The 11310-nt window shown below is 45.9% G+C and overlaps 1 protein-coding gene across 3 annotated transcripts in view; it reads right to left on the bottom strand.

Moving 5' to 3' along the window:
• Positions 1 to 1088: 1088 nt before the first annotated feature.
• The window catches only part of fbxw7 (F-box and WD repeat domain containing 7), a 111336-nt gene continuing 101114 nt past the window's right edge, over positions 1089 to 11310 (bottom strand). For all 3 annotated transcript variants that reach the window (XM_076728648.1, XM_076728649.1, XM_076728650.1), the window contains 4 exons: positions 8678 to 8859; positions 7102 to 7327; positions 5750 to 5960; positions 1089 to 3567 (listed from right to left, as the gene is read on the bottom strand). In XM_076728648.1, coding sequence (XP_076584763.1) covers positions 3299 to 3567; positions 5750 to 5960; positions 7102 to 7327; positions 8678 to 8859 — 888 coding nt within the window. In that variant the 3' untranslated portion in view covers positions 1089 to 3298. The remainder of the gene's footprint in view (positions 3568 to 5749; positions 5961 to 7101; positions 7328 to 8677; positions 8860 to 11310) is intronic.

Below are 11310 nucleotides of genomic sequence, written 5' to 3'. Positions count from 1 at the left end.
CTGCAGAGGCCGCGCAGGCTGGAGAGCGAAAAGGTTTGATCTGCAGCTGGATTTAAATCTACATTGAAGTTTAGGTAGTGAGACAATCATGGACTCTGGGTGGCAGAAGAAAGTGCAGTAATCCACGTCAGAGCAGTGAAGGTGTGCAAAAATGCCCCTTTTTGTGGCCAAAATCAAGGCGATGTCTGCCAGTGCCTGCATTTTGGGCATCACTTTGGGCTTCTGTCCGTCTAAGTCGCAAAGAAATTCATTTAAAATATGGAACAAAGAGTAAAACTTGACCCTGAAGAAGCTTCTATCACAAAATCTGAGAAAACTTAAAAAATAACTTTGGATGGCTTTCGTTTTTGCAAACACGTCAGCATTAGAGCAGCAATATTTCTTTAGATTCATCATTTAGTTCATCAGATGTCAGAAAATTGTGAAAAACGTGTTGCACCAATATCCTTCCTCTGATCAATATTCCAAAACTCAGAGATTAGATTTAAAAATAGGAGAGCAGCAAATCCTCACATTTCGAGAGCTGGAACAGGAGGATACTTTCTGCTTGATGAATGACTTGATTATGAAAATTGTTCTGTGGATCGACTCATTGATTAACTGACCAGTTGTTTCAGCATTAGCAGCAGTATTTGGCTGTCAGGGACCTCTCTTCAAACTGGGACTTTGGGTTTAAAGGACTGGAAGTTAAGAAACTGAATGTGTGTTGTGCTAAAATATAAGCCAGTGTTATGAACTGTTTGAGCTCTAACCAGCATAAGACATAAAAAGGCAAACTGGGGCCGTAGTATTGAGATGTTTACCTGTTTTTGGAGGGTTGATGTCCCAGTCTATAACCTGCAACAGTGAGTCAGTATTGCGGAGACCACTGGGACTTTGTGTGATTATGATTTGAATCAAACAAGCAGAGAAGATGAAAAACTTTATCTATGAAGTAAAACAAAAACATGAAGGAACATCCAACGTCGAGACTGACCTGATAAAGAAAACCTGCTTTTCTCCGAATATTGAGGGCCATTCAGTCGCTCTGCTCAGTCAAATTTGGCCTAAAACCCCTGCGATGAATGTTAAAAGTATTCCCTCGTGGATGTAATTAACCAAATAATTTGCTTTATTGAACATATAAGATGCCTTCACACAGGTAACAAAAACAGACAACTGATATGCTTGAAATGAAAAAAGAAAAACCCACATTTTATTGCACTTAAGTTATAAGAAAATAAAATTCTAAGTGAATCAAACAAATACACAATCCCTTTAAGGTTTTTTCTGTCTGTTTTCTTTTTTGCCAGGCAGTTTACATGAACTGAAAAAATAAAACACCTGCAACAAATCTGATTTCTCAAACCAGATCATAAATTAAAACAGAGGGAGAAAACAACGAGAGGAGATAGAGCAAGATTGTTTTCTTTTTTTTCTTTTTTAATATACAGTGTTATACCACTTTCACAGTTCAGCTTGAGTTGTGACTCTTGGAGATTGAGACGATTTTCGTTTGGCTACAATGTTTCTGTTCACCTTTGTGTTTGTATTTTTCCCACCGACGATCCGCGAGTCTGCGGCCGCCACCGAGCGGCCGCCACGCTGATTTTAACTGCGACACACGTAACACTAAGACTCCTGGCAGCTCCACCTGTCAGTTGATGCTTGTGATGGTCTCCTCTGTTGCTTTAGACATCTTTGAATGGAACAACAATCACACACGGATACAGACGGTTCTTTCATTCACGTGTTAAAACCGATACATCTGCTAGGTTTTTTTGTCTTTGCCAGTCCACACAGCATTTGTACATTTCCCCAAAGAACAGGCTGAAAGAGCTTTGTCCCAAGGAATGTGTTTACAAGTTGCCCATTAACACGCTAACACACGCACTCATGCACGCACACACACGCACGCCAACAGTGTACATCCCCTCGTTTCCTCTCTGCAGGCGATCCCGTCAGTATCTGTCGGACGCGCTCCCTCTGCTCAGCCTCGTAGAGGCACGTTTGGCTCAAGTTTCAGTGGCAAAAACAAACAAAATAAACAAAAAAATGTCGGATGTTTTTTTTTTTTTTTTTTGTCATCTTTTGCTTCTTTAAGTCCAAACATATAGAGTTCAATTTGGAATTTTGCCTGGGACTAAAACGTCGCAGCAAGTAAAAGTTCCCTCTCTCTCTTTTTCCATTCATCTAGCAGCATAAATACAGTTTGGCCACTGGGGGAAAACAGTAGAGGGGAAGGGGCCGGGGGGGCTCAGGGCATTAATCCACAGCGCTTGGAGCTAAGAACCTTTACTTCCTCTTGTCACAGCGCCGGCATTGAGGAAACCACCCCAGCTAGACTCTGAAAAATTCTGGACAGCACTGATGTTTACGTGGAGATGGAGCTCCAAACCCAGGTATGTAGAAAACAGAAAGGAAGAACAAACAACTCAAATAAACAACAAAAACAACCCTCGTGACATAACGACAGCAAACCTAAACAGAGCAGCTTTCTAATACTGGGATTTGTTGCTGTTGGCAACTGCGAGGAAAGAAAAAAAAAAAAAAAGAAACCCCTTTCATATGATAAACCAAAAACGTACTGAAATTCACAGTTGTGTTTGTGTGCGATATTGTAAAGAAATCAAACTGAAAGCGAAGAACAATCAGAACGGAGATGGAGTGACAAGAAACCGGCCTGATTGCAGGCTTTCTCTCTACGACGAGCAGCTCTTTAGGTGTGACTGTGTGGAAATTTAGCTTTAAACGTCTTCCTCAATCTTTTCCGGTTGGCTGTTTGAGTGTATGTGTGTGTGGGCGCGCACTGATGGGGGTGGTGGGGGAGGGGGGGGGTCTTTAAAAAATAATATATCTCTGTACATCTCAAAATCTGTCAGGCTTGAGCAAAACCAAGTCCCTGCGCGAAGCTGACCCCGAACCGAAAAGGTGGACGGTCACTTCGAAAGTTCAGTCGTCTTTCCTCTCTTCCTCTTTCTCCCAGCCAATCGAGGGACAGACCGGTCGTGCCCCCACCCCCTCCGACTCCACCACCTACTGGTGGTAGGGGGTCAAAAACAGGGGCTGAACACATGTGAGGGTCTGTGGCTCTGTCGGGAACATTTGCCCAAAGGGGGACGGGGAAGATGATGGTAGAGGACAGGACAGCCCACTGGTGGTGGTGTTGGTGGTGGTGGTGGTGATGGTGGATGTAGATTTTGCGAGTTTGGGTGAAGAGTTCTGGGCTTTGGCCCAGTTTCTAGGCGCCTCACGTCCCATTCCCTCTATTCCTTCCTCTGTGGTTCGCTCTCTTCGTCCTCCCTCACCGTGTCCCCTCTCACTTCATGTCCACGTCAAAGTCCAGCACCAGCAGCTTGGTCTCCTCTGTGCCATTGCGGCTGCCCACCGCGCACACCAGCTTGGTGTTGGAGGCCCGGATGCGCCACACCACGCCGCCACTGCCGCCGCTCTCCAGGGTCACCAGGTTTCGGATGAACTCGCCCGTCTTCAGGTCCCACAGTTTGACGGTGCCGTCGTCCGAGCTGGTGATGACGAAGTTCTTGTTGAACTGGAGGCACGTGACGGCGCTCTGGTGCTTGTGGGGCCCTGAAGACACAAAGAAGCAGCTGGTTAGAGGGATGAGGTGAAGATGGAAAGGACAAGTCCTTCACCACTGCTGGACGTGGGGTCTACATTTAGCTCCTCAGCCCCCCAAAAAGTACCTCCTCCAGGAACAAGTTTCTGGGGGCTCAGGAAATAACTATCAGGGGCAGCTCTTAACGTCACTGATCAAACACAAGCGTCAAGGCTGCTTCAACTTTTCTGAAAGGAAGAGATTTTTTTCTCCACTGTTAATGATTTATTCACTTTGTCGTAATTGAAGGAGAGATTTATGCCGACAGCGCTACGAACATTTGGACTTTAAAGTCATGCAGTCAGTGTAGAAGCCGCCTCAGCATGAACTGTCCTCTCTTTACGTGCACATTTACGTCTTGAAAAGCAGCTTCAATAGTTTACCGAACCGACCTTTAACTTCTTGTCATGTGACGGAAATGTAAACGGTGAGGCGCAAGAGGAGACTTTCAGTTTACTGGTAAATCCTGCAGGGTTTTCCGCAGTGGCCGGAAATAAACCCACCCCTGCTAACATCGTAAAACCAGTTTTATGATGGAGAACATTAACATTTGGGGGGAAAAGCACAGTTTCACACGGCAAATGTCATTTCTGAACAGTTTGTGTAAAGAGCTTAACCATCTCCACTAAACACATGCGTGGAGGAAGCCCCGCCCTGCGCCTCCTGTTGTAGTAATAATAATGAATGAGTGACGTAGTGGATGGCTGAATTTAAGATGAACGAGAGCCGGAGCACAAGAAGTGGAAACAAACCCCCCGTAAGCCTGTGAGACGAAGAGAAAACGCCTGTCTGCTGATCCCGAAGCTGTTGTGAGTGCAGCGAGGTGTTTAGGAGGAGCTGCAGGCAGCGACATGCCAGGACTCCGGCCTGTCACTGTCACGGAGGCTAAGCAGCTCCAGCTACACCTCCGCCCGCTGTGTTTGTGTGCTGGCAGCTGGCAGGAGGCCACCGTTGAAGTGAAGATGGGGGCTCTCGCTGCACTGAGGTGACTTTATTTGTGACTGTACGTGTGCAGTGACTTCAGATTTCCCTCAGGCTTGAAAATGATATCTTAATTAAATCAATTAGGGCGACAAAAAACAGAAACAAGCGCAGAAATCAAGTGCTGGCAAATGAAGTGCTTTCCATTGAGGTTACTATAGCAGCGGTTTCATTCAGACGCGTCTGATTTCTCGCCGCTCTCACGATCCATTCGCAGGGAAAATTTGTTGAAACCTCACCGTCAACAAGCTTTCACGTCTTTTCCATTTCTGTCTGCAGTTAGATCAAAAGCGGCGTTATTTACCCGAGTTTACAATGCAGCTCTGTACCAACCCCCAACACGCCTGCCTGCCTGCCTCCCTCCCTCCTCCCTCCATTACCACAACAAAGCAGCCTGCTCCATCATTACCTTTACTCTCTCCGGCGGACAGTGGCGACCTTGTTGCTGGCCCATTGTCTTACGGAGACACGCTAATGAATGGCAGAAACTGCCCACTGACCTAATTGTATGACCTACAAAGTTCTCTCATCCCTTCACTGTAGTCGTCCCCTCTTCACAAACATCCTCCCCCGGTCGCTCTTAGCCCTCCCCTCTCTCCTCAGACTCTCACTGGGGCATCCTTTTGTTCGGCGGGGGTGTGTGTTGGTGTTGGTAGGAGCAGCGTGCACGGCTGTAGTTTGCTAATGAGGGTATTTAGGGGTGGGGCCCTGATGGTTGCTGCTGCTATTCAGCAAAGGATTTCCAGCTTCCTGTGAGGCTGCAGCGCCGCTAATAGAGTTTGAACTATTCAGATGGACACAAAGGAAATGAGACCGTGATCAGGTCCCGCAGGGCCACGAGGTGTTGGCAGACCGGACATGTAGTCTGGGTTTTAATTGGTCTCCCAGTTTCAAGCTAAGTCCCACCTCCTGTGCTTTGTGGTGGTGGTGTTGTTGTTGTTGTTGTTGTTGTTGTAAGGTGTTAGCGCCTGAACAGCAGCGGCTTGCATCTCAAGTGAATGCAGCGTAAGATCACGCTTGTTCTATCGTCCGTTCCAAACAAAGAGGAAGTGCACATCAGAGTACTGAGTCACAGATAACGCCAAATAAATTCTAACTGTAGTCACCATCATTTATTAACCTTTCTGTGTAAATATTGTAGCTGCTGCTACGCCGCCGCGATGGTGGACTCACCTTGCAGTGTTTGCAGACACTGGCCCGTCTTGATGTCCCAGATCTTGACAGTGGAGTCTGCGTTGCCTGAGACCAGGATGTTGTCTTTGAGCTCCATGCCGCTGGTGAGGGACTGATGCCCCGTTAGCGTGTGGATGCAGTTGCCCGTCTCCACGTCCCAGACCCTTATAGACGTGTCCAGCGAGCCGCTCACCACGTGGATCCCATCGAACTGGAAGACAGAGAGGATCAGAAGGCGCCATCAGTAACTGTCACCTCCACTCGCAGCTGGTGCAGCTGATACAGACACAGCGTACTTTCTTCCCATTAACAAACTCCAGATTAAACTCATTGAAATGAATGAATTTTATTGATCTGCAAAACTTTTCGTGCCCTCGTCCAACAGCAGAGCATCAGCGCTTTAAAAGCCTAACGATACACGTGGCACAAAAAGCAATCTGTCAGAGCAGCAAACGGCCTCCTCTCACCTCTCAGGTGATGACACCAGCTGAGGTGCACTGTAATCACACAGAGTGGGTGAGAGGACGTCTTAGAGGACACAGAGGGGCGATTTATTTTTTACAGAATGAACACACAAACACACACACACACACACCAGGATACATTAAAACATTATAGAAGAAAAGCATCAGTGCAGTCAGATGAGACTGACAGGTGTGTGGCCTTCTGTGTGGCTAAGACACTATCTGGATACAAGAAAAGGTATTTCAAATAACAAAAACGGAGTATTTGTACATACAGTATGTACATATCTGTTCTAGAATCACTAAATTGAAAGTTATGTTACTGCCGAACGAACGAACGAACGCGCAAAACTGAGGTTAGCTTGCGAATGTGTTTAGACTGAAGAGTTAAATTTTGGAGGATGAGCGACTTTTGATCTAAACTGCTGTTAAATAATGACAGAAACTGGAGATTTTAAAGTAGATTTAACAAAAAATAACTCAAGTTACCCCAATAATATCAGTTAGGTTAGCATAATCTGACATTTACTTCATTCTAAACTGCATGAACACTACAACACACTTTCTGCTTGCAGATAAAAGCACATCAGCATCATTTGTGGAAGTTATGTAACTGATGTGACAGCGGCTTCCTGTTTGCACAGTTTTTAACGGATGGAGCAACAGATGTTCTGTCATGACTAGTTTACACATTACAAGTCCTGACAAGAGAAGATATTCTGTAACTTTAAACAGTTACTAGTTTAAAACCAGCTGCTAGTTTTTTAAGAAACGACTAAAACCCAATGCTGCTGTGGTCTTTAACACACACACACACACACACGCACACACACACGCACACACACACAAACACACACACACAGTGAAGGTGTGTCTGAGGCGGCTCACCTGTAACGAGTACACTCTGTTGGTGTGGCCCTGCAGCGTGTGGAGGCAGGTCTCCGTCTCGGGGTCCCACACTTTGACCATGAAGTCGTAGGCACCGCTGACCACCCGCCGCCCATCGTACTGGACGCAGCGCACCGCCGCCACGTGGCCCATGAGGACGTGTAAACACTGACCTGTCTCAATGTCCCAGACGCGCAGCGTGGCGTCACGAGAGCCACTGACCACCCTGACGGGAAACCACAAAGGCAGCGAGTGAGGCTGAATTCAGCAGAAGTCTTTGTGCTGAGCTTCACGTCCCCACAGCGGGAGCGTCTTCCATTCTTTAAGATTAAACTCAACAGTCTTCACAACACTTTCATTCATTCGCTGGCAGCTGCATTGACAGAATAATGAGGCAGGTATGAACATTTCCTTTCACTGCTCTGACAACCAGAAACCCACAGTATCACATTCGTGTTCATACTTGAATGTACAAAAACACCCATTCAACTTAAACAGCCGCCCTCCAGCAGTGTCTTCACCCAGAATGGAAAAGGAAAGATATATAACAGAGGAGGAAACTCCCTTTAGGGAAGATTGTTACTCCGGTTTTACAGTTTTCAGATTATTACCGTAAGAACAGTTTGGCCCACGGATATTATTAAAAAACTGAGACACAGAGGGAAAATATTCTCATTTCAGGAAAATCCGGCGACTGATTGACACTTCTCTCCTTAATTTCCACCAGGTTCCCGACACGTCCATAAAGACACACATCCCTCCACATTATGACATGATCTCTATCACAGGCTGCCTAGATTAAAAAGAAGACCTGCTGTAAATACACACAGCGCACGCTCTTTATTTAAAAAGACGCCTCACGGTGCAGCATAGATGGAAATCAGCGACGTGTTATTCACCATGTGCCTGCAGCTCACAGCATTTCCACAGTGAGTGAGTAATCAAATGCTACATAAAAACCTTGGTGGGCCCTAAGGCAAAAAGAGCACTTTGAGTCTCTGGAGTGTAATACTGAGCGAACGAGTGAGCAGCAGTTCACTTCAGACAGTTCACAGGGTCTATTTAATCACTATAAGACCACATGCTCACTTTCATAGAGGCACTGTCCTCTTGCAGAGCTGCAGAGATGCTCTTTTTGCTGCTCAGTCTCTATTCTGACATTAACAGAGCATATGAGGCATTGAAGGAAGAGCTGGACATTTTGAGACAAATGCTTTTTCATCATTGTATTTGGGCAGATCCAGGCTAGCTGTTTCCCCCTGCTTCCACTCTTTATGCTAAGCTAAGCTAACCGTCTTAAAGATATGAGTGTTAACTATCTTCTCATCTAATTCTCTGCAAGAAAGCGAATCCACAGATTTCACATAAACTATTCCTTTAAGAGAAGAGAGACAAATATTTACATTTCTGTACTCGTTTGCTGCAAGTTAATCTGTAAAGCGCTCTCTGATTAGCGTGTTTGGAGGATTTATTTACGGGTGCAATTGGTAGATTCCTGAAAAGTATCTTAAAATGGCTTGTTTTGTATGACCAAAGTGCTGTTTTTTAACTCTGCATGGTGAAGACGGGCCCATACCTTTTCTCATGGAGGTGCATGCAGCGCACTGTTGAGGTATGCCCATAGAGGGTGTGGATACATTCTCCCGTCTCTGCGTTCCAGACCTTGAGTGTGCGATCGGTGGAGCCGCTGATAATAATGTTGTCTCTCATCTGGGATGACCACACGCCGCCCGTGTGGCCCACCAACGTACGCAGACACTGAGAAGACCACAGAAGAAGAAGGAGACTCTTGATCAGTGCATTCCCTCACTGTCACTGCAGACTGTGGCTGTTAGAGAAGTTACTTTCAAAGACATTCGGGGTGATTTCATTCATATTTATCACATTTGAGTTTAAGAACTCCTAAAATCACATTTGTGGTTTTTTTCCCATCATGACCTCCTCCTGCCTTCGGGGGAAATAAAGACAAGTAAAATGAAATGTCTGTGACCTCTGAGGGGAAAGATGAGTTCAGTCATTGCATACCTGCTGCTGCTGCTGCGCTGGGAACCAAATCTCTGCCTCAGCTTTTATAATTGCTTTCACTTATCTGTTGGAAAAGCGGGCGATTCATTCTCTTGGCAGAAAGGGTTGACAACTGTCTTCAATAAAGAAATGCACCCATTCATCCTCATTAGGGACGGTAGATTAGCTATTGATTACCGCAGTTATGGAAATTTTTCTGATCAATTGAATTTGCGTCCCTGCAGTTTGTCTCATTTGTCCCTCCATTTAATTATCCTAAATGCATTAAACTGGAATTCTTCGGGGAGAGGAGAGGAGTGAGCTGTGTAGGCGGGCAGCGGTGGTTGGTGCTGAGGTTCAGAGTGGAGCGTGTTGCTCAGGTGTACGACATGTGACCCCCTGACTGCAGCCGATAAGCCGCTCAGCGGTGAGCGGCGGCGCAGGGCGAGCGGCTTTACTGCAGCGAGTGAAAGAGGAAGATGATGCTGCAGCCTGTCCTCGGTGCTGTGATAAAGGGAATCACTTCATTAACTGTGGGCCAACGTGGCACGACCTAACAATCAACCTCAATACAGTGTTAAAAGTTGTACATGTTTTATCACCGGGGTCCTTTTCCTCAGCTTTACACAGCAAAGACAAGAATGATACTGCAGCCGGAGGAACATCTGACTAAATTAGACTTTTTTGTACATTTAGCAGAAACACGGCTGTTTGGTGGAAAAATCATGCTATATTATCCAGATCCTAATTGTCCACATGTGCGATAAATACTTGCTTTTCTTCTGTAACGCAGGCCTGCAGTTTATTGTGAATCGCACTCTCAAGGATGTAAGATTTTTCTGGTGAATCGAAGCCAGTGGTTGAGGTTCCAAGAACAAGAATCCCAGTGTGTGATTAGAGCCTACTCAAACAGTGCGTGGGCAGAGAGAATACCTGAAATGAAGGGCTTAGGCTTCTTTATCTGTCAGTGAAACAAACAGAAAATGAGGCCGTCCCTGAGAGTGAAAGATTTGCATTCTTTTAATGAACCTGTGAAGGACCTTTTCTGAACACACGTGGGTTTTCATAGAACCTTTAATATCTGCATTATAATTTCTGTTCATTTAAAGAAAACAAACAGTGGGACAGCATCCAGCCCAGCAGCCGCAGAGCTCAATGCCATCAAACACTAGTTTTCTCTTTGCATTGAAAATGTCACCTTCATTCGACTTAGCTAAAGCCATACGCAAACATTAGTTTCTTCACATCGAGACACCGCATTATTACAGATTGCAGGTCGGACAGGAGAGACATATTTCAGATGACCCTCGCTGTTGCCTTCTATGCTGACAGAAGTCTGTTTGACAAAGCTCAGGAGAGATCAACCACAGCAACAACGCTGTTCATATCTGCTGTGTAAAACAGATAAGTTAACCCATAGCTAAACCAGAAACCCTCGACATATTAGCCCAAATTTCTGTGTTGCTCTCTCTGACGAGCAGTGACGTCCTCCCTGCCATCCTGACAGATAACGTAATGAACTGCGCTGCTGCATCCTCCTTCTTGGCATGTTCTACCGAAAAACAGATGAATGCTGGTGGAGATGGATCAAAATGGTGAAGGCTGAAGGTGTTCTGAGCGACGAGTGAGAATGATTATGGCAACATGTCTGCACTTTTCCACCCCCTGAGCTGCTCATTTGATGACATGGGTCATGATTTACTGTTTAACTTTAAATACAAACGGGCCGATGTCATTTCATGGCTGCACTGTGGCGTTATTATGGAAACACAAACCTGCAGCCTCAGCCAGTCGCAGCCGTGCATTAATGCTAGATGGCATTTCAGTAATGTCATTTGACAATTTAAGCAGTAATTTCAGATCTCTAATCATGTTAACAGGATTCCTCTTGAGTTCACAGCTCCATGAGCAATCTTTAATCTCCTGGTTAAAAAACAGAGGTGAGGGCGATCTGGGTATGCACGCAGCGAAAGCATCTGGCAGAGGACACCTCTCCTGGATACGACAGCAGTCCCCAGGTCTGCCATCTTAGATCTGCCTGACAGGCGAGACTGCTGCTGACAGACACCACCAAGGACAAGCGCTGCTCTGTTAAGCATCAGCCACCTTTGCAGCGATGAGATGTGCGCAGCTGTTGTGTGAGGAAGACTGACACCTTTCACTGACGCTGGAGGACATGCCAAGACAAAGGGTCCACCAGGTGAA

This window comes from Chaetodon auriga, chromosome 4, assembly GCF_051107435.1.
Source record: "Chaetodon auriga isolate fChaAug3 chromosome 4, fChaAug3.hap1, whole genome shotgun sequence".
NCBI lineage: Eukaryota > Metazoa > Chordata > Actinopteri > Chaetodontiformes > Chaetodontidae > Chaetodon > Chaetodon auriga.
Note: the sequence above shows the minus strand (reverse complement) of the source record. Positions and strands in the feature narration are given on the sequence as shown.